Source organism: Camelus bactrianus, chromosome 10 (assembly GCF_048773025.1).
Source record: "Camelus bactrianus isolate YW-2024 breed Bactrian camel chromosome 10, ASM4877302v1, whole genome shotgun sequence".
Lineage (NCBI taxonomy): Eukaryota > Metazoa > Chordata > Mammalia > Artiodactyla > Camelidae > Camelus > Camelus bactrianus.
In genome coordinates, this window is record NC_133548.1 from 10,032,892 (window position 1) to 10,056,030 (window position 23,139).

General features: G+C 51.6%; 1 protein-coding gene across 1 annotated transcript; it reads right to left on the reverse strand.

Annotated features, from left to right (window-relative positions):
• Window positions 1-283: 283 nt before the first annotated feature.
• On the reverse strand, window positions 284-16,176 carry MS4A10 (membrane spanning 4-domains A10). The gene is made up of 8 exons (XM_074373006.1): window positions 16,085-16,176; window positions 12,363-12,571; window positions 11,807-11,926; window positions 10,631-10,687; window positions 8,907-9,035; window positions 7,675-7,785; window positions 5,439-5,557; window positions 284-1,110 (listed from the first exon to the last, which is right to left on the reverse strand). The coding sequence occupies exons 2-8, from the start codon at window positions 12,552-12,554 to the stop codon at window positions 1,053-1,055; spliced, it is 786 nt and encodes a 261-aa protein (XP_074229107.1). The 5' UTR covers window positions 12,555-12,571; window positions 16,085-16,176; the 3' UTR covers window positions 284-1,052.
• Between the last annotated feature and the right edge of the window lie 6,963 nt (window positions 16,177-23,139).

Sequence of the window (23,139 nt, forward strand, 5' to 3'; positions counted from 1 at the left end):
TTAGCTACTGGGGCGGAATAAAATTCGTTCACAGGCAGATGTTTACACTCTCCCCCTCCACACTTGCCAAAGATAATTCTATAGTTGCCAGCCCTCTCTGACTCTTTCTGCATCTTCTTTGTGTCTGTGATAGGTTTATTGATTCATATTTTTGATGGAAGCAAGTCTTTATTAAGTAACTTTAAATGTGATAGTTTTTGATTGCATCCATCTGTCTAGGGTCCTGTCTCCAGGCATTCAGCCAAACCCTCATCAAGGTGTTGCTGTGAGGGTGTTTTGTAGATGTGATTGACTCCACAGTGAGCTGACCTTAGGCAAGGGAGATTTTCCTAGGTAATCTGGGTGGGTCTGATTCAATCAGACGAAAGGGTTGAAAAATGGAACTGAGAATTCCCTGAGGAAGACGAAACTCCCTCCATGGATGGCAGCTCCAGCTCATGCCCGGGAGATCCAGCACATCCTTCCTGACAGCTGGCCCAGCCCCACAATCACATCAGCAATTCCCTGCAACAAACCTCCATGTGTATCTCCCACTGGTTCCGCTCCCCTGGTTGTCTAACTCTCGACAGGCAAGTTGCTCCTGAATGAATGCAGGACAGCGGGATACTGGGAAGGAGTGGGGAGGCGGGGAGGAAGTGATGGCGGCCACCTGGGGTGGACAGGAGGTGAGAGCGTGGGCTGAAGTCTGAGGTCTGGGAAGAGCTCAGCATGCATGGAAGACGCAGCAGGGCCCGGCCAGCTCGGACGCCGTGCCTCGGTATGCCCTCTCCCGGTCAGCGCTGGGCAGCCTTCAGGCCCCCATTTGGACAACCTCCCGAGGAAAGGCCTGACTGATGCCCCCCTCCCTGCCCACCCTGTATTTCAGGTCAGTTCTTCATCACATTAGCCATAACATCTCTCCATTTCCCTTCTAGCAATTAGGCATTTATTGGTGTGATCGTTCATTTACTGCCTGTCCTGCCCACCAGAGTCTAACCTCAAAGAGGCTGGGGAACATATAGGGGTTTGCTCGTGGTGGTCCAGCCCCAGATGTCGCAGGAGGAACTCAGTCTTTACTTGTGGGAGGAGGGCATGAATGAGTGCGATGCCTCCATCACTTGCCTTGAGGACCTGGGTGCAGGTGGGGAAGAAGGAAGGGCGTGACTGAGAGTTCTCTTGATGCTCCCAGTGGGGGTGAGTTTAGGGTTTGCAGGATTGTCCTATGGACAGGAGGAGACCATAGCTCTGGGGAGCCAGGAGCTTAGGGTGGGGGATGGATGCAGATAGCGGTGGGCCTCCTTCCTGCTGTCAGACTCCCAGGGAATGAGTTGGCCAAGGCTGGGGCACACGTCATGGGTGGTGGGGTGACAGCACCAGACCTGGGTTCTAGCCTCATCTCGGTCAAAGGCCTGCTGGGCAGCCTTCAATGAGCCCCTTCACCCATCGGGGCCTCAGTTTCTCCGTCTGTCACTTGAGGGCTTAAATGAGATAATCCACAGAGATTCTTCCAGGACAAAAGTTCTATGAGACCAGGAAGTAGAATTCCAGAGTTGAGGGCCAAAGTGAGGTTTTAATCTCAACCTCAGAGTATAAACCTGCTTCCTTTTGGTAAACAGGGTGGAGTGCGGGGCTCTCCTTGCGTTGTTTCCCAGACTTCAATCATCCAAGCTCTACCTTCACGAGTTTTATATCTTTATATGTGTCTTGTACCATTATTTGTTCAATGGGTTTCTTTAAATGGACTTTAAAAAGAATTCAATGATTTTTAGTAGATGCACAGAGTTGCAACCAATCACTACAATTCTAGAGTGTTTTCATCACCCCCTCAAAGAAACCCCACGCCAATCATTGCTTTGTTTGGACTTACAGAGGTGTACTAAAAAGAGCACTTTGTATCAGCACCATCACTGTGAATCCAGGGTCACCTGTAATGAGGAGAAGGCAGCCACAGAAGTCAACCCAAAGAAAGCAAAACAGCATTGTTAGATTCTGTCTCAATGCCATCGCCTGCTGTGTGTTAGGACTGCTGTCTCATGGGAAGAAGAGAGATTAGCAGGTGTTAGTCCCAAACTGAGACTTTCTCCTTAGAGAAATCCGAGAGATGGAAGGAGACTGAAAAGGAAGTGAAGGGCCGCCACGAAGACACAAGCAGACGTTCCGCAAGACAGCTGCTCTTTTCAAAGAGTCTATGTTGTGAAAAAAAGATGACAGGATTATTTCAGATTAAAAGACAATAATATGATGTAACAATCAAATATCGATTTGATTGTTTGACCATGAAAATCAATTGGATCTGGGTTAAAAATAAAAAATAATAAAGGACATTTTGGTCCTGTGGGGGAATTTGAGTATGGCAGGGTATTAGTATTATGGAATTCTCTTTTTTTTTTTTTTATTTTATTGAATATAGTCCATTACAATGTCGTGTCCCTTTCTGGTGTACAGCATCATGTTTCAGTCATATAGATACATACATATATTCCTTTTCATATTCTTTTTCATTATAGGTTCCTATGAGGTATTGAATATAGTTCCCTGTGCTCTACAGAAGATACTTGTTGTTTATCTATTTTACATGTACTAGTTAATATTTGCAAATCTCGTACTCCCAATTTATCTGGTCCCACCAGCTTTGGAAATCTTTTTAATGTTCTTAGTGTGACAATGATAGTGTGATCACGTAGGATGTTCATATTCTCAGGAAGAAATGCAGGAGGAAGAATTTGGGGGTGAAGGGTCATGATGTCTGCAACCTACTTTCAAATGGTTCAACAAAGAAGTAGCTATATAGATGTCTGTGTGTGTGTGTATATGTGTGTATGTGTATTTATATGTGTATGTGTGTGTATATGTGTGTATGTGTATTTATATGTGTATATGTGTGTATATGTGTATATGTGTATGTATGTGTGTATGTGTGCGTATGTGTGTATGTGTGTATGCATATATGTGTGTACATGTGTGTATGTGTATGTGTGTGTAAGTGTGTGTGTGAGGAGTATAGACAGGGATGGAGAAAGAGAAAGCAAACATACAAAATGCAAAAACACTTCTTTAGTCATTGTAACCCTCCTGTATTAGGTTTAGTTTAAGGACTAAATATATTTCGAAATGGTGACAAAAACTTACCTATAGCAACAGCAGTGGTCAGAAACTGCTTTCAGTTTTGAACCCGGGGTCAGAAGTTCTGCATCCCATGGGCTGAAGGTGTCAGCTGGCTAGCGGTGAAGCTCCTCCCCAGGGTGTGGTGTCCACCAGCCCAGAGGGACTGGGCGGTGGCCAACTCACCTGAGGTCCACTCAGCCACAGGACCTTCCCCCAGCCCTCCCCAGTGGCCACGACACCGTGCCCTTTGAAAGGGAGTGTTGTTTTGACATGTCTTTTATTGATTGATTATTTTAGAAAATATAAATCAAAAAAAGTGTCCTACTTTGACCCAAGCAGACCACCACTCTAGTACATCTCATTTTCCAAATAAGGAACCTGAAGCCCAGCAGAGGAAGGGGCGGAGTTAGATCGCAGTGCAAGTTACTGCACGGCTGGAATCTGCACCGGCTCTCCAGACAGCCACGCGGCCCATCACACCCTGTTCTTTCACCTTTTCATCACGCCCTTCGGAGACCGTATTTGCCCCAAGCATTTGCATGGCTCTTGGCTCTCTCTGATGCTTCTGCAAAGCGCAGTGACTTCTACTTACACTCTGTTCTAAAGTCAGCTGCAACTCACAGATGCAGTAGATCAGCAGTGGAGCAAAAAGGCAGGCCAGTGACCCAAACCAGAGGTGACAGCCAGCAGTGGCCACGAGGGAGGTGGCAAAGCAGATAGGAGAATTCAGAGAATCTCAGATTCCGGGAATATTTGGTGCAAGGGCAGGTGACCCTGGGGGCATCACTGCACACAGGGATTTTACAGAACTGTGCAGAGGACTCCATCCCAGACAACCAAGGACCTGGGCTCCCTGGGAAGTGGCCCGTCAGGGAGGACAGGGCTCCCATGAGCTGTGAGGGCTGACTTGGCTGTGCAGACCGGTGTGGTAGCGTCTCATGTGTGCCAGTCTCATCTGAAGGGCAAAAGTGCACCTCCCAGGGGCCGTACTCTAGCTGGGTTAGGGTGACTGTTTGGAGCCAGATTGTCTGCATCCAAATCCCAGCTCGGCCACTTACTAGCTGTGTGCCTTTGGGCAACTTGCTTAACTTCTCTGAGCCTGCGTGAAATGGGGATGGTAACTGAACCTACATCCCAGACTGATAGGAGGATTAAATGAAATCTGCCTTGGCCCAGAGCCAGTAACTCAGTAAAGATTCAAAAAGCGAGCTCTGCAAATCCCTGGGGGAAGAGAGTCTGGGCAGAGGAAGGGCACAGGGATGGCTCCAAGGCGGGGGTGTGCCAGGGGTGTCTGTGTAACCTCGAGGAAGTCACAGTGGCTGACACAGAGTGAACAAGAGGCAGAAAGTAGCCGGTGAGATCACAGAGGTGGCGTGGCAAGCTGGTTTTGTTTCATTTTTGTGGTTGGCTTCTTTTTATGGAAAGATACTGACTTCCTGTTTGTTGCTGATACAAAGTACCCCTCTAATATAATAGTATATGAGAAAAAAATCAATTTAAGGAAACACAAAGGGAATATAGTACAGTCCGAAAATAAACAAAACTCGCAAAGACTGTCCTTGGATGACTGAAATTCGGGAATTGAGGAAGGTGTCTCTCTCCCCCATTGACTCAGCACAAGTGGGTGTTGAATTCTGAGGCTGCAGCTTCACTGGCAACCTCGGACATCATGGCCAGGATCCTGAACTTGACTCTGATCTCAGAACTTCCTGGCAGGAAGGCCCTGGACCACTTCATCCACCTGCCTCCTCACTGTATGGTTGGAGACACTGAGACCCCAGGGGTCGGGGGACACGTTGATGCTTTGGAAGGAGGAGCTGGTCACAGGTTCTGTTTGGCTCAATGCGCCAGCTGCCCCCACTCCAAATCCAGGGATTCAGATGCACAAGTCTCCCTGGAGAGCTCTAGGTGGGTTGAGTCCAGGGAAGGTGGTGCCTCCCTGGGCTCAGAGGACCCTTCTCTGACTCCACACACAGTCCCATATGGACAGGCTCCCCATGCACCCACCACTGACTGGGGGAAGTGCCCAGGGAGTGGGGAAGGGGCGCTGAGGGCTGCAGGCCCAGGGGCCCACCCCCAAGGCTGGTTGGGTGGGCGGGCAGGACCTGGTCGTGCTCTGGTCCAGCCAGCCAGTGAGGTGTAGAGGTGTTACAGGGGGTGGGGGTCTGGGGGTCCCTCCTGTGCCTGAGGGCATGGGGACTGCCTCAGCCTCAACCACCAGCACAGGATGAAGGTTCTAGCAAAGGCCCCATTTGCCCCTTCTGGTAACTGCCCCTCGGAATCAGTCCAAATCTGCCCGGGAGAAGGGACCATGGGGTGAGCTCTGACAGTGGGGGAGCCCAAGACCTCTTCACCTCTGCTCCTGCTCGTCCTGTGTGTTGCCTTGAGTCACGTCCTCGTACGATGGTGGAGGCGTTATCGGTGGCCCTCTGCACTCCAACGGTGTGCCAGGAGCAAGGGACAAGTCATCCTTCTGCAAAAAGAAGCCACCATCCGCTGCTCACATACATGGAGCGAGTGACTGTTGACAAAGCCCTTCCCACCGGCTTAGTTGTTGGAGTCTCAAGTCCCCGTGAAGATGGGGAAACTGAGGCTCGAGAGACAGAGGGACTTTCAGGGGGCCAGTGTGTGACTCTCTCCCCTTCCCTAATCCTGAGAAGGAAGAGGCGAGGTGGGAGACAGCAGACTCTGCCCTCATTCTGGGCCTGCTACCCGGGCGCTGGTGACCCTGCAGATCGCTCACCCTGTTGGCTTCCCCAGTGGGGCTGGGCCAGCGGATATGCCAAGGTCCCTCTGGGTTAGAATTCATTCTAAGGGCAGGTCTAATGCTGCCGCATCCTCGTCCCTGGGTCGGCGATGGGGAGCTGCAGAGCCTGTCCCCAGCACTGGCTCCCAGATGCAGGAGGGGACAGAAGCCCTGGGGACCCGGCCACTTGCTGGTTGCATGACCGTCGGGAGCCACTTAACCCTTCTGAGCCTCATTCTTCCTCTTGGAAACAGGAAAGCTGAACCTGCTCTCAGGGTGGTCATGAGGTTGAAGAAGTTGTGGCCCCCAAAGACGTCTGTGTCCTCACCCCTGAACCTGTGACCGTGTTAGATTACCCGGCAGAGGGGAATCAAGTTTGCTAACCAGGTTAAGGTTGAGACGGGGCGATTGTCTTGAATTCTCCAGGTAGGAACAATGTAATCCCAAGGGTCTTTAATGGAGTAAGAGGGAGACAGGAGGGAGACAGAAGGGAGATGCTGGAGGATGCTGGGCTGCTGGCTTTGAAGGAACACAGGCCAGGGAATGCCGGCAGCCTCGAGAAGCTGGAAGAGGCAAGGAAACAGATTCTCCTTCCAGAAAGGAAGGCAGCCCTGCCCACACAGTTTGATTTTAGCCCACAGAGACCCATTTCAAACTGTTGACCTCAAAACCGTAAGATCGTTTTTGTGTCATTTGTGTCCTTTTATGCTGCTGAATTTGTGACAAGTTGTTACAGCAGCGGTAGGAAACTGATACAGCTGCCTGCAGCATTTAGCACAACGCCCTGCACAAGGGGAGTGCCAGGAAGGAGGAAGAGTTGTTGTTAGTTCCTGCCGCCAGGTAGTAGGACCGTGGTCTCCCCATCCTTGAAAGTGGGGTTGGCCTCAGTGACACAAGGACCCTTCCAGCTCTCTAACATCTCAGCAAGACTTCCTGCCAGACAGCCAGGCAGACCAGGACAACTAACTTGCTTCGTGTTAAGTCAAAATCAAGCGCAAAGTCATATCAGCATCACGTGAAAACTCAATAGATGGATGACACTAACGAGAGGACAGCTGCCGTGTTAAAGCTGCAGTTATGGGGAATTTAGAACCTACATTTTTTACATTGTTCTCAAGTCAAGATTATAGTATGAACTTTTTTCCTTTAAAGAAATGAGCCTAGGAAATCACTTCTGGGGTGGGGAGAGACTAGCTTTTTTTTAAATTTCAAAACATATCTGACCCCAGCCTGCTGTTTGTCCTTGGAAAGTGACAAGACTTCTCTAAGCCTCAGTTTACTTATCTGTAGCATGGGAAAGTCAGTACCGACCTCAAAGGGTAGTTGAGAAGATTAAGTTAAATAAGTTCTGTTTCTCTAACCTGCTTAACAGAGAGGTCACCTGGTATCCCCGAAGGGCCCAGTCCCTGTGATCCCTCGTTGCTCACTCCCACTGCAGCCACACCCCACCACGTGCTGCAGCTCTGCCAGCCTTCCCTGGCCTGTCTCTGAGCCACCACACGTGCTCTTCCCTGAGCTTCAGGTCCCTTCTCCCAGCCTACCTGCAGGTCCCATCCTGCCAGCCTCACGAATCTTCAGTATGAGATCTCCAGGGCGTTCAGAGCTGGGAGTGCAGTGGCTGGACGTTCTGAACGCCTGTGGTGTTTTCTCTTTGGTAGCCCCACATTTTTCACCTTGGGCTGGCATTCTGTCCCCAGGCTTTGTCTCCCCTTCTCTGTGGCCCCACTTAGTAAATGCTCGGCATAGAGTCAGAGATGCATTCTTCATGTCCTTTCCATGCCCCCACCCCGCTCCCCTTTCTGCACCTCCTGTAGCCTCATTTCCCGTCTGCTGCAGGCTCTCACCTCTGCAGACAGGCGAGCATCCCTATAGGCCATGACGGCTGTGAGCCCCGGCAGGAAGACCTCCAGGCAGGTGAGGCACAGTAGGCCCAGCTCCAGTCTCTGGATGTGGACCTGGGAGGGAGAGGCAGGTAAGGCACTGCTGGGTAGCTGCACCCATCACGGGGGCACTGGCAGGGGTCAGACCTTCCAGCAGAGGGGAGTGGGGCTTCGGATCCCAGGTGTGCAGGGGGAGACAGGGCAGGGCTCTGCAGGGCTGGGACGGGGTCTGTCTCAGTCATGGCTCTGCGCTCAGTGCCTGGTACCCATAGGTTCTCAGTGAGTAACACTGAGAGCTGGAGAATCTCCTGGGTCCCTGGTAGAAGAGCAGGTGGCCTTAAGCATCGTCTCATCCAACCCCACTCAGGTGGGGACATCGAGGCTCAGAGAGAAGGAGCATCTCTTAGAGCTTGGGGAGGGTGGGGGAGCTGGGCTGAGACCACAGCTAGGATGTCTCATAGGGCCACGAGCATTTGGGGAGGAAGTTTGTGTGTGTGTCCATGCACGTGTGTGTGCTCACACCTGCACATGCCTAGAGGAGGGAAACACAGGGTAGTGAACCACCATGGTCAGAACCCTTGGATCCTGGCCCTGAGGCCACAGCCACCCACGTGGAACAGTTGGTCCACTTTCTGCTTCAGAGGCGGCTGTGGTCAAAGGAGCACTGAGCTTGGAGTCAGACCCGTCTGAGTCCTCATTGCACTCCTGCCTTGCTGTGTGGCCTTGGTCCACTAATTCAGCCTCTCTGGACCTCAGTGTTCACCCCCATAAATTGGGGAGCTCTGCGAGGCTGCTGTGAGGCCGTCAGATCATGGGGTCACCAGGGTTATGATATTTAAAGAGCCTGGAACAGGGAATCGGCAGTCCCAGGTTGTGGTTCTCAATTTGCTGCCAACTTGCTGCTCAGCCCCAGACAGTCCTCTCCCCCTCTCTGGGCCTCAGGTTTTCCACCTATTAAAGTTGGACCCAGTGACTCAAGGCCCCATCCAGCTCCCTGATGCTGACCAGCGAGAAGGCCGGCATCCCTTTTTGTACCTCGCCTCTGAGGGGACGGGCTGGGAACAGATCCACCAAGGGCCCTACTGCCAGTGCCGGACCCCATAAGAGGTTTTCTGAGAGCTGGAAACTTCCACTCAGCCAAGCCCAAGGCAACACACTCCCGGGAGTCAGAGGACATCTGGGGCTTGGATACGCACTATGTCACTGGGGTATGGTTTCCAGATGGGGAACTCAAATGGACTCTCCAGAAAGAGATCCTTGGCGATGACAAAGAGGCCAGCCAGCACGCAGAAGAAGCTGATGGTGTTTGCGCTCAGGCACACTGTCTGTAAGCAACAAGTGAAAGTAACAACCAGTGTCTGAAGGTTAGAGACAGGATCTAAGTTCTCCATCCAGGTCAACAAGTAGCTCGCTCTGTGACCTCAGGAAAATGCTGCCCTTCCCTGGGCCTGAGGTTCCGCACCCAAACATGGCTTTCTGAGCTAGCTGATCACCTAGGAGGCCACAACCAGCCCTCACCTCCTATGGGACAAGATTGGGGGAATCAAAGGGCCACCTCAGGATCCACAGGCTTTGTAATAAAGAAGGAGGTTCCCCTGCCGTCTCCCGTGCAAAGCTGTCCCCGACTATCCTGGCATTGTATATGCCAACTGATCAGGGCCTCGACGCCCAAATGGCCCCCCACCCTGATCCTTCCCCCCCAGGAGAGGGCAGAGCCAGCCCTGAAGGTGCTCTGTCCTCACTCACCTCCTTCCCCACCCACCATGGCCCCTGAAACACCCTTGTTCATCACCATCTTGGGTCACATGTTATTCCATGAACCTCTTGCCAAGTGCAAACCCCCATAACGGGGAAAGCGTACAGACATAAGGCACCTCCCACCCCTTTTGCTAGAATGGATTTCTCCACAATAAGAGTGTCCTTTTGCTCAAGTGTAGGAAAGGAGAGGCTTAGGGTTCTAAGAAGAGACCAGGTCTTTGCCAAGCATCTCGTGCCTCTGCTGGGTAGGTGGTACAACACTGTCCTAATCTCAACACCCCCTGAAAGGGCAGGGGCAGCCACAGCCCGGCTCAGGCTGGGAGGGCATGAATGTGGACCCCACCAAGGCTTGGGGGCAGGGGGCAGACTGAGGCCATGACATAGGATTGCTGGGGATGGTCCCTCCATCCCCCCTCCACCTCCATCCTTCCAGGCTTGTGTGGGTGTCTGCTTTGTACCTCCCTGGGCCACCCTGGGCTAGAAAGATGCTCAGACACCTGCTGTCCAAGCTTAGTGCATGAGAGAGACAGGAGACAGGGAAGTCCAAGGAGCTGTGGGGACACAGAAGCCAGCTATGGCAGATCAGGAAGACTGCCTGGAGGAGGAGGAGGTGTGTAAGCTGAGCCTGAAAGAATGATTGGAAGGAAGTCAAAACCAGGAGAGAATGCCCAGAGTGGAGAGGGCAAGGTGCTCGGGTAGGAGACAGCAGAGTGCAGGGGAGGAATAGCTGTGTCAGGCGTCAGGCCGACACCTACAGATGAAAAGTTGATGGACACCTGGCTGCAGCCCAGCTTACAGGCCTTGTAGACTTGCTGATATTAGAGGCAAGCCCAGGGCACAGCGGAGCTGAGGAGGGCTTGACAGGACAATCACCAGGCTGCTATGTGAACAGGCTGTGTGACACCTCCAGGCCAGACAGGACAGTGACCACAGCTGGAGTGGAGGAAGGTCAGTGGGTGGAGAGAAAGGCAGGGAGTTGGGGGCTTGAGGGCAGACCTCCAGAATGGAGGACCTTTCTGCTAGGACACCCTCTGCTGTCCATGAGGCTTGTGCACGCTCCTAGCAAATCCTGACCGGCCTCCTGAATCCCCAGCATACGATGCTCTTTGCAACATTACCCCAGCCTCAGGACGGAAGGGAACGGTCTTGACGCTCGACTTACCAGATAGTTTTTCCGAAACATGTCCTTCGTTATCGCCAAGATCCCTGAAATGAGGAACTGCAGGCCAGATTTGAAACAGTCATAAGAGAGAAGCTGGAGTTCCCTGAAACCCACAAATTCCCTTCCTGCTAATCTCCAAAAATACCGGCCTCTGGCAGCTGGTGGGGCAGAGAACATCATCCCTCCGACTAAGGGAGCTGACCCTGCCCACACACGGCCCATCCCCGGCCCCACTCCAGCGAGGCTGGTCTTCCCTGTGCGCTCAGACCTCTGCTCCTGGGCTTGGGCTGTGTCCTGAGCTCAGAAAGCCCTCCTGGCCCCTCCCGCATCCCCGGTTTACCAGCCCAAACCATCCTGGGATCACCTGCACTGTCCCTTCCACTCTGACCCTCACCCCTCTCCCACCCTGCGGTTGGGAGGATACCAGCTCTTGGTTCTTGGGTCCCTGGTGTTTTTCTGCAATTATTCTTTCAAATGTGTGCTGAGCGCCTACTATGCACCAGTCACTGGGAGCACAGGGGTGGATAGGTGCCCGTGAGGAGACCGTTCCCACACTATGCACTGAAAGCTTGGAGCAGGGGCAGTGGGGACTGAGGACCGAAGTGATGGCAGGGTTGGGACAGCTGCCCGAGAGGATGCCGAGGAGCTGGGACTTGCCGTGTAAGCAGGGCTCCACCTGGACCAGGGTGGGGAAGATGCCCTGGGGAGCCTTCAGGAAAGGTGTGCACACTGGTGTCCTTTTATCTCTCATCCTGGCTGATGGCCCTGGGAGGACAGGAGCCAGGCCTTACACCCTTGCGCCCTGCAGACTGTCCCCAGCAGAGACTTCAGGCATCAGGGGTGGGTGGCTGGATCCAAAGGCAGCCTGGCTGCCCAGAAGCCTGAGGAAGGTGCAGCCACCCGGGCTCACCCTCACCCTCCTCTCTCCTGGGTGCATGCGGTAAATTAGGGGAGCTCTCCTGGGCTGCAGGCCCGAAGGGGCCCCTGGAAAGGAGCTGCTTCTTCCAGTGTCACTGAGAGAGCAGAGGCAGAGCTACCAGACTGGAGAAAGGGGCTCCCTGCTCTGTCTCCCCTGTCTGCTCTCTCTGCCCCATCCTGCATCCGGTCCTAAATGCCAGGGCCTCCGGGATCGCCTGCTAACCCCCAAAGCTGGCCCACGTTTTGGTGTCTACTCACAGAGGCAGCTCCCCAGAACGGATACGAACACTTCAGCACCACCAGGTGAAGGCTCTGGACTGTAGCAGCCAGGTAACCCCCAAGGATCAAGTACAGCAGGGCGACGGCGACATGGCAGGCCTGAGCGGGAGAGGGGCAGGGGGCAGGGCGCCGCCGTCAGGGGACTGGCCCTAAAGGAGGTCGCTAGGGTCCTGGAGCAGCTGGCTGAACCAAGCCCACTTCCCACCTTCTAAGGGATCCTGGCGTGTCTGCAAGGAAGGACCACTCCTCCGAAGGGAGGTGGGAATCCCATGCCCGTGGCCACGCCAGTGCCCCGGGGGTCGGGGGGAGGGGGAGGAGAAGGGAAGGGAGGAAACTTGTAGCCCATACCAGCCGGGGTTGCTGTAGGTGTAGACAGCCTCTCCCATCCCTCAACAGCTTTGTAAGTTTTAGGATGGGTGTTAAACAGGGAAGCTGGGGGCTCCTTCACTCTCCTCCATCCTCAGGGCTCCTCCCCATGTGCCCCCTCCTCCCTTTCCCCTCCCCAACCCCTGCTCCTCAGGAAATGGACACTCACGCCCAGCTCCTTGAGAAGGCGGCTCGTCTTCCTGGGCTTCTCCAGGTGCCAGTCCGGAGGCAGGAGGTTGGGCTGGGTCACCTTCGGGGGTGGACCTGTCAGGCCAGGCCAGGTGGGGCTGAGGGCCTGCCTTGGCAGGAGCCTCCCAGACGTGGGAGTAACTGCGGCTGCTCCACTGGGTTTGGCTGCCATGACTCGGGCCAAGCACCCTGCAGCGGGCCAGGTCAGAACTGTCGTATCTCGGGCTTGTGCCTGGGTGAGACCTCCGCCCTCTGGGCCAGGGCCTTCTAGAACAGTGGCTGGCCTGTGTGGAGACCCCTAAGCTTGATGTGACCTGGAGTAACCTGTGTCTGGGGATGGGGACAAATGGCCTCACAGCCACTGTGGGGCTGCAGGGATATGGCTCTTTATGCAGGGCAGAAAAAGGAGGACTGGACAAACTTCCCAAGTGCTGCAAGACAGATCGCACCCAAGTTGAAGTTTAGCAAGAGCCTGGGGGTGCAGAAGGCCTGGGCAGGTGAGGGGAACTTCGTAACCAGTCACCATCCACTGGTCCACGATGAACCGAAAGAAGGCAGGTGGGAATCAAATAATTGTCCTACCAACTGTGGCAGTGGTGGTGGCTCTTGGGTATGGGACTATGGGGAAGAGAAGGGAAGGAAACTTCTGCTGAGGACTTACCATGAGCCAACACTGAGCCAACACACCTAAGTCAACATTCACAAAGGTTTTCTTTGTTCCAGGCACTGGGATAAGCATTTTACATGCACGATCTGATTTTATCCTCATCCCAACCCTATGAGGTAAATTCTGCCCCTGCTCCCATTTTGCAGATGAGGCTCAGAGAGGTTAAGCCACCTGCCCAAGGTCACATAGCCAGTAAAATGCCTGGGCTGGGACTCAAAACTTGGTAGACTGGCTCCAGAGCTTATGGACTTCAATCTTTTATGCCCTGTTGCCTCAGTGAATAAAAGTAAAAATTCTGGAGGTTTTAACAGGCATGAGAAAGGGGTTGGGGGGAAACTTTGCAGGAGGCTGAAAGCTCCACTTGCCGAGGGGCCGGATCACGATGCCGTCTGTTGGTGCGGGGCCCATCAGGACTTGGGAGCTGCCCAGGGACTTGGTGAGAACAGCTGAAGTCTTTCTCAGGAGAATGGGGTTGGGGAATCTGGGATTGGGCTGTTTTTATTCTTTCTAGTAAAAAGAAACGGGCGTCACATCCATCTTGATTTTTAATTCCGACCGTGTGGGTCAGGAGGTCCTATCTGAGCACCCATAATTTGCAATTTTTCTGCAGTGATGGTGGGAGACAGAAACGCCTCTACCTGGGCATTCATTCACTTTTCAGAGTCGTGGCACTGCAGGTGGGTCAAATATCCAATAGGGGATGGATTCAAGAAGCCAGAGGAACCTTTCTCAAAGTATGCTCCATGGAATACTGGTTCTGACAGATAAGTAGCAGAAGTGTTCCATGATCAAAAAAGTTTGAGAAACCCCAGGTATCCCCTTCCCCCTCTTTAGCATGTTAAAGGTTCTGAGAATTCCTGCAGTGGAGCATCCTGCTTTAATATTGAGAGCGCTTCCCAAACTTAATTGGCCACGGAAACTTTATCTCTTAGTCTAATGACTTGACATACTTGGTACTCTGTGGGGAATGTTTTTGGGCAAAGTGACCTTAAACTTATAAACTTTAAATTCTGGTCTTCTTCTGGCCTTCATGGCCCTCCTTTTGGTTTTCTCATGTGCATGTCACAGTGGAGGCGGGGATGGGACTGTGGTCTCTGGGGTCACTTCCAACTCTCAATGATCCGCTCATGGGATAGAAGGGAGTTTATACAGCGGGAGGGAGAGGGGAGAAGGCGCAGGCGGCTGGGCTCCAACAACCAGAGGAAAAGTCTCTTGTTGTGAGGACGAGCTCCTGCTGTCTGAGACAGGTTGGGCTGGGGGTCCTCCAGAGGCTGCTGCCCTGTAGCCCTGCCCACTGCACCTCCAGAAGCCCATGCAGGGCTGCTTGGGCGTGGAGGTGGCTGATGGAGGCGAGGGGACAGGGGACTGCTGTGGGCAGTGGGGGGAACATTTTCAGCCTTCAGCCCTCCCCTGTTCCCTCAGCCAGCTTGGACCCAAAGGCCCAGCCAGCCTGGCATCTCAGGGAAACCAGCCAGCATCCAAACATTCCTTTTGTTCCTTTGGGTCCCAGAGGGCAGGGCGGGCAGGGACAGAGGGGATAGGACCCTCCACTGCCCCCTGGCAGAACGGACCAGATCATGAGTGGACAAGCCTGGGCCAGATGCTGGCTCTGCTCTTTGGAGCTCTGACCTCAGGCAGGTTGACTTCGTCTCCTCACCTGTCAGGTGGGGGGGGGGTGCTGGGCGGGGGCAGGACGTGGGAGGGTTAAACAGGATAACGACTGCCACGTGCAGGAGCCTGGCACACCGCAAACTCTCACTAAACACTGGCCAGAGTTACCTCCAGCCTGCCACGCGCCTGGAATCCTGCCACCGGGCGCCGCTTTGTCCTGTCTGTTAAGACCTGACATACCCTGGTCTCATCAGGAGGGGTGATTGCAGGCAGAGAGGGCGTGTGAGCTCTGGGCTCTGGGGAAGGGGGGACAGGTGTGGATAGGGAAGGAGAGGACCGCGGACATTGCATTAGTGGTCTGATACTCATCTATGGAGCCCTGAGCTCCACAATGCAGGGACCCAAGCAGCAGTGAGAAAGACCTGTCTGTGGGAGGTTTGTGGTTGAGCAGGCAGAGAAAACCTGTGACCCTACTCAGACTGTGCTGTGAAGACCCAGATGACAGGGTGAGCTTCTGAGGGTGTGTGTGTGTGTGCATGTGCGTGTGTGTGCATATGCACGTGTGTGCATGTGCGTGAGCAGAGAAAGGTGGGGTTGAGAGGCATCAAGTCACACCATGTGACAGAGTGGCTGATGGGGGACCAGAGGCCACCTACAGAGGATCAGGGTTCAGGGGATGCCAGTCAAAAAACAGCCATGGAAGTACCAAAGCCAGCCTCCCCGCCGTGTGTCAAGACAGAGTGCGGGTGTAGAGAGATGCACCTGCCAGGAGCCAGGGGCCCTGAAGGAAGCAGAGGTTTCTGTTCTGGGATGGAGTTAGGAGGCCTGGATTCCAGTCCTGGCCCTGAGAGGTCCTGGGCAAGTCCCTTTCCATGTCTGGGGCTCTGTGTCCTCAAAATTGTCTCTGTGTGTATGAGTTCCTGGAATCGGAATGGAAATGGCGAAGGCCCCTCCCAGTTCCAATGGTCAGTGACTGGAGGGCAGGATGGGGCCGTAGATAGTGAATTTCTCCCTAGGGTAGATGCTGTGGGTCCCCCCATGTCCCAGATCCTCTTTCCAGCTGTTGAACTGTCAGCTGCCAAAGGTTCACAGCTGCTCCCTCTGGAGAGTTTCATTACACTCCCTCCCCCTGACACTGCAGGCAAGGACTGACCAGCATGGGTAGAGAAGGCTGGTCCCCTTGCCTCACAGTGGGACCCAGTCTGTGCTCCTGAGCCACCTGCCAGTGGGATCCGGCTGAAGCCAGTGCACAGCAGAAATCACATCCATCCTTGGCTTGTTTACTCTGTCCTGCTTCCCCCGGTCTTCTCCCGGGAGTTCTCCCTCCTAAGTCAGTTGCACAAAATCCTCATCTCAGGCTCTGCTTCTGGACAATCTGACGGAAGACACTCCCCTCCTCATTTCTGTCATGGGGAACCACTCACCCGGCCCCAGGACCTCCGCTCTGAGTGTCCAGCCACGCAGCGCCCTCTGGATCTGCCGCAGCCCCACAGAGGCAGCGCCAGAAGATCAGAACAGACATTAGACTTTGGAAGCTTTCCCTCCTGGCCCCGCCTCCTGCTTCTCGCCCCAGCTGCAGGTGAGCTGTCCAAGTCTCTCCCATCCCCCCAACCCAGGCAGGTGAAGACCTTATGCCCTTCCATCCATCTCTCCTTTGGAAAGTAAAATGTTGACAGTCTTGACAATCATGCAGGACAGATGGAGTGAAGGTGATTGTAATCTTCATAGTCAGAGGTTAAGCCTTTTTAATTTTAGAAAATTTCAAGTATTCACAAAACTTGAGAGAATGGCCCCGTCCAACGACACAGATCTGCCCCCAGCCTCAGCCGTCATTAGCTCTCAGCTGATCCTGTTTATGTCTTCCTACCCCTTCTTCCCATTGGTCAGCAAAGCTGGGATGTTCTACCGTTTTATTTGTAAACATTTTAGTATTTATTGCTAAAAGATAAAGACTTTAAAGAAGTATGACCACATGTCACAACTAAAAAGTTAAAATGAATGAATTCCTGGCGCTCAAGGAGGCATGTTTACAGACGATGCAATGGCCCTGCAGCGCCACAGAGCGCACTGCTCTGGTCGAGGAAAAATTCAACACCGGGAGTCAGAAAAACCTTTTTCTCCCAGTTTTTGCTACTTACTAGATATCAAATATCCACTCAGTGTTAAGTTTCTCTGCTTATCTCATCAGCGTCCTGTGACCTTTGATTTACTCGAATTAATCAGGATCTAGGCACAGCCCACAAGTTGCACCGGGCTGATGGGGTGGCAGGGTGCCCTGTCCCCGCGCTGCCCCGAGCTTGGCGCCTGCACCCTGGGAGGTGAGCAGACCCTCGACCAGGCGGTTCTGGTGGATGAGGTGTGGATGGGCTCCCCCTTTCCCCTCTGGCTTCTCTCTCCATGTTGTTATGCCAAGGAGGGCAGAGCCCAGTGGCCACCCTGATAGCACCCCCACCAGCACTCAGCGGCTTCAGGGCTGACTTTGGGCCCTGGTGGCCTGAGTTCAAACCTCAGTTCTATCCTTTCCAGCTGTGAGACCGAGGGTGAGTTATTGGACCCTTCTGGGCCTCAGTTTTCCCCTCTGCAAGATGGGGATAGTAATACCTATGCAGTTGCTAGAGGGTTAAGTGAGTTAGAACAGGTAGAATGTTTAAAGCAGTGCCTGGCCTGTGTCAGGCACTGTGGATAAGTCTTGTAGTCACTGCGCACTCTCAGGGGTCACTTGGGCTCAGCTGTCACGCGCGCTCCGTGTCACACACACATCCAGGAGGGGAGCCACCTCCCCGCCCTCACTCACCTTCCCTCGGGCCTGCTGAGGCAGGCACCCCCCTACCCCCGACCCTGTGCGGGGTGAGGCCAGGCAGCTGGTAGCTCTGGAAGGGTTGTTTGGCGCCCCCAGCCCCGCAGTCTTCAGACACGCGCCCCGGGACCTCCTGTGGGGTGATGCCCACCTGCCAGGAATTGCTTTTCATCTGTTCATCACCCATGCCTTTAGTTCACAGGATGAATGTTTTTCTAGAACCTGTGGTTTTTTCGCTGAGTTAGAGGCTTCTGCTTCACTGCTTTTAGTTATGTACAACATACAACACACACACACACACACACACCACCCCACACCCTTGTTCATCAGCTGAGCCACTCATTCATTAAAACTTTAATGAGCACTTATGAACAGCCAGGTGTTATGCCCCGCGCTGGGGGTCCGGGACTGAAGGAGACACTGCCCTGCCTTTGATGCGCTTGGAGGCTGTGACTGGCAGAATGACGGCGCCCGGAGATGTCCATGTCCTAATGCCTGGAACCTGTGACTGTGTCACCTTACACAGCAAAGAAACCAAAGACAAACAAACAAACAAACACTTTGCAGATGTGATGAAGCCAAGGGTCTTGAGAAGGGGGGATTCTCCTGGCTTATCTGGTTGGACCTATGTAGTCCCGGGGGTCCTTTTAAAAAGGAGGCAGGAGGCTCCGAGTCCGTGAGAGAGCTTGGAAGGGGTTACGCTGCTGGCTTTGAAGATGGAGGAGCGATCAGAAGTCAGGGAATGCGGCAGGCCCTAGAAGCTGGAAAAGGCAAGAAAAGGGATTCTAGTCCCATAGAGCCTCCCCAAGGAACTCCCCTGCCAGCACCTTCACTCCAGGGCTTCCGACCTCCAGAACTGTAAGATAGTAAGTGTGTTGTTCTAAGCCACTAAGTTTGTGGTAACTGATTACAGCAGCCACAGGAAACTGGTAGAGGGTCCAACAGTGAAGACGATCAGGGACACACGTGACTGTCTGGAGGGGAAGTGAGGGGTCCCAGGCTGCCCGTGTGTGCTGAGAGCCCAGCAGAGGCCACCTCCCCAAAAGGCCCAGAGAAGGATGTGCCAGGAAGGCTTCCTAGGGAAGCAGTGTCTACCCTGAGGGCTGAAGGAGGGTTGGAAGCTAAGTGGGACACATAGGATAGTTGGGGGCAGGCGGGAACAGCATTCCAAGCAGAGAGGTCTCACAGAGGTCCAGGATGGCTGCTGGGTCAAGTGAAGGAGGAGGGTGGGAGAGTTGAGGCTGTTCAGGAGAAGGGGCTAGGTCTCCATGGCAGTGTAAACCTTGCCAGAGCATCTGGACTTCAGCCTGAGGGCGAGGAGTGCTCCAAGTGACTTCAGGCAGAGCGATAACACTGTTCCGTACTTTAGAAAAATCCCTCTGGCTGTTATGTAGTCCAGATATGGGTTGGGCAAGCTTGGAGCTGGGGACAGAGGTGAGGAGGTCAGGAGGCTGATGCCATGATGCAGGTGAAAGATGATGGTGGTCCAGGGGCGCTGCGAAGAGGGATGGGGAGAGTGGGCTGAGAGGAGAAAGCTGGAACAAGGAGAGTCAGTGAGGGATGATCACCCATGGGGCTGAGGCAGAGGGGAAGCCAAGAATGATGCTCGGATTCTGGCTTGGGCAGCAGCCAAGTCTGTAGTGCCATTGACAAACGTGTGAGTTGGAAGAGAATATACAAGTTCCTTTTCTGCGGGATGTGAACGTAGGTACTGAAGGTGGCTCAGAGAAGAGATCTGGGTGGAAGACAGGGATTTGGGAACTGCCAGGATGGTGATAGATGCTTAACGTGAACTTGGCTAAAATCTGGCCTCGTCCGAGCTTGGACACACGGGCAATAGGCACCTGCTGAATAAAACATGAAATTAAACCAGAGCAGCAGATGAGATCACCCAGGGACCATGTCAGTGCACAGAGGAGACTCCAGGGTAGGCATCACTTAAGAAATAGATGGAGTTGTTATTATTAAAGTAAGGATTTTAAGAAGCCCGTTGATTTTGGTGACAATGAGGTCATGGAAATAGCCTTGGAGAGAGCGATGTCAGTGGTGTAAATAGCAGGTGAGAAAGCAAACTCTAGTGAGGAGAGAGAGACTGAAATACATTGCATTTTCACATTCGCAAACGTTCAATGGGCAAAGGTGTAACTGTGGTGGACAGACTCTAATACTCCCAATAACCCTTACCCCCCCAGTGTGGGTGAGCCTGTGACGTGTTTCTAACCTATGGACTATTGCAAAGGTGATGAGACGTCACTTCCGTAACCACATTGTTACATAGGACTTCATCTTGCTAGCAGACGTGCTCTGGAGACTCTCCCTGGCTGGCTCTGAAGACATAAACAGCCACATGGTGGGGTCCATGTGGTAAGGAGCTGAGGGGAGCCTCTGGGGGCTCAGGGAAAGAAAGAAGTGGGGCCCTCAGTTCCCGAGCTGCAAGGGAATGAATTTTGCCATCAACCCACATGAACCTGGAAGCGAATTATTCCCCAGTCGAACCTCCAGATGAGGATGCAGCCCGACTGCCTCCTTGATTGCAGCCTCGTGAGACACCAAGCAGAGGACTAAGCTGTCCCTGGATGCTGACCACAGAAACTGAGATAATAGATGTGTGTGGCTTTGCGTCATTAAGTTTTGTTGTAATGTGTTACAAAGAAACAGATAACTAACATTGTGGCTTTTTCTGTTTTTTCCCCTCCTACTTTAAAAAATGGAGGTAATTACATAAAGTGCATAAATATGTACAACCTGGTGGCCTGATGCACACCCAAGTGACCGTTGCCTTGATCAAGATATAGGGCATTTCCTGTGCCCCAGAGGCTGCCTCATGGTCCACTCAGTCAAGACTGCCATTCTCTAGGGCAAAACCACTGTGCTGACTTCTGTCACCACACGTTTATGTTTTTCCTGTTCTTGAAATTCGTATCAGTGAAGGAATACAGTATGTCTGTCTTCCACTCAGAGATTTGTCTGTGTGTTAGATATATCAGTATTTTGTTCTTTTATATTGATTCATTTTTAAATGAATAGACCACAATTTATTTAGCTTTTCTATTACTGATGAATATTTGAGATGTTTCAGGTTTTTGCCTGTTATAAGTAAAGCTGTCATGACAAACTTGTGTACGTGTCTTTCATGGACACAGTCACTCATTTCTGTTGTGTACATCCAGGAATAGAGCTTTTAGGTTATACTGTATGCTTTAACACAGCCTATGAAACATTTTTTTCCCAAAGTGGTTATATCAAAATATACTCCCACCAGCTATATGTAAAATGAGCTCCCCAAACTCATTCACACTTGGATTCAGTCTTTTTAATTTTAGCCATTTTGGCATGTTGTGGTATCTCTGTGGTTTTAATTTGTATCTTTCTGATGACTAATGGTGTTGAACACACTTACTGGCCATTTTGAGATCCTTTTTTGTGAGGTGCCTGTGAAAGTTCTTTGCCCATTTTCAGTTGAGTTGTCTCTTTTTTCCTAATTTATTTTTAGGAATTATTTATATATTTTGCTTGTAAGTCCTCTGTCAGATATTATGCTTCAAAATCTCCCAATCTGTGGAACATTTTCATACTTATGGTGTTTTTTGATAAACAGAAATTCTTGATTTTAATAACTCTAATTTATCAACCTTTTCAATTATGATTAGTGTTTTGTGTATGTGTGTGTCCAGTCTGAGAAACTTTTGCTTATCACAAAGTGCTGAAGATATTTTCCATTTTTTTTTAAAAGAAGCCTGTTTTGGTTTTTAAATTTCGGTCTGTAATCCATCTTGAATTAATTTTTATGTATGGTGTGATGTAGGATTGTGGTTCATTTTTTCCTATCCAATCCAAATTTTTTCTATGTAATCCAGTTTTTTTTTCTACCAAATCTAATTGCTACAATTAAGCATTTATTGAAAAGAACACATTTTGTCCACTGAGTTGCTGTGGAGTCTCTGTCATAAGTCAAGTGAACTGTATAGATGAAGCTCTGTGTCTGGACTCTCTCCTTCACTGATTTAATTGTCTGTGTACTGAAACTGTTGTCTTGGTTATTATTGCTTTACAGTAAATTTTGAAATCTAGTAATTTACATTCTCCAACTTTGTTTTTCTTTAAGGTTTTCTTGGATATTTTAGATCTGATTTTCCTATGAATTTTTGAATTAGCTTGTCAATTTCTCCCCAATGAAACTGTTGGAATTTTGAATGAGAGTGTATTAAATCTATAGATAATTGTTTTTGGAGATAAATGACATTTGAACAAAATGTTGAGCTTTCCAATCCATGAACATAGTCTATCTCTTCATTTATTTCAATCTTCATCAATGTCTCTCAGTAATATTTTGTAGTTTTCAAACTTCTGCTTCATAATGGCAATTATTTCTCTAGCTCCCATTTCCTTCAGTGGCAGAAAATGTAATTTTTCCAATTAAGGACAACTCAGTCACATCCCATGACTTCCAGCTCACAAGCACGACCTGTCCTTGCCAGCCTCTGTGGAGGTGTGGTTTGCCCTCGCTGGTCTCTCACGGCGGCCACTGTCTCCACTCTTATTCACTGTAGAGCTTCAGACTTGTACAACCCAAGCTGCACACCAGCTCTTGCAGCCTCCATGCTCTCCTCTTGGGGCGCAGAAAGCTTTCTGATGCTCTTATTCATACCCACGTGGGAGTGTAGGATTCCAGGTCATATCACCCGGCACAGACTTCAGTCATCTAGCTCCACATCCTGGCTCCAAGCTGTTTGGACATGGGACATCTCTAGGGGCTTTGTGGTCTCTGGAGGTTACAGTCTGGAACTTGAACAAGCATTTAGCTCTTTAGTTCTTCCTAATTGATCTGCGGTTTTTGGCTCCCACATTTCTGAGGGATATAGTCAGCAGGGCACAGATGATGGTAATCCCAGCCTGAGGCTAAACCCTCTCTTCTTCCTTTTTCTCCCTTCCTCTCTTCTCTCTCCAAACTTCTCCATTCTGTTCAGAAATGTCTCTAATCTCCTCTGTGTGTGGCAGGAAAATTGGTCATAAGTGCACAAACACATTTCCCCCAACTCTATGCTTTGTGGTCTTAAAATCTCAGCTTTAGGTACTCAAGTCCCCTTTCTTGATTTTGAAAGCCAAAGCTTTTTGTGACCCCCACCCCAACTCTGTCTGTGCACAAACCTGGGAGGGAGTGCCTCCTTAAAGAGGGCCTCGCTTGCCCCACACTCATCCCAGCCCTGTGGCTCAATGGCATTTAGCCAGTTAGCTGACTATGCTCCTTTGGGAAGACCTCATGGAAGGGGCAACATTAAAATAGGGTTTTGATGTAGAAGCAGGAGTTTGTTAGATGAAGAAGTAGGGTGCTGAAGAATGCAGCCCTGTCTATCTCTGGGATGAAGAAATGGGAGGAGGGAGAGGAAGGGGTTGGTGGAAAGCACTTGGGTTTGGACTGTGAGGAGTCACATGGTAAGAGCATGGACTCTGACATCAGGTGGAGATGGGTTTGAATCCCAGCATTGCCTCTTACTAGCTTGGTGGCCTTGGGCACGTGATTTAGCCTCTTCAAGCTTCAGCATCTTCAGCTGTTGAGTAGGGACATGAATGCCTGCTTAACTGAGCTTAGGTGGGGACAGAACAAGGGTCAGATCACAATACACAGATTCCAGCACCTAGAGATGGCACACGGTTTGCTGTGACAATGGGACAATTATCCAA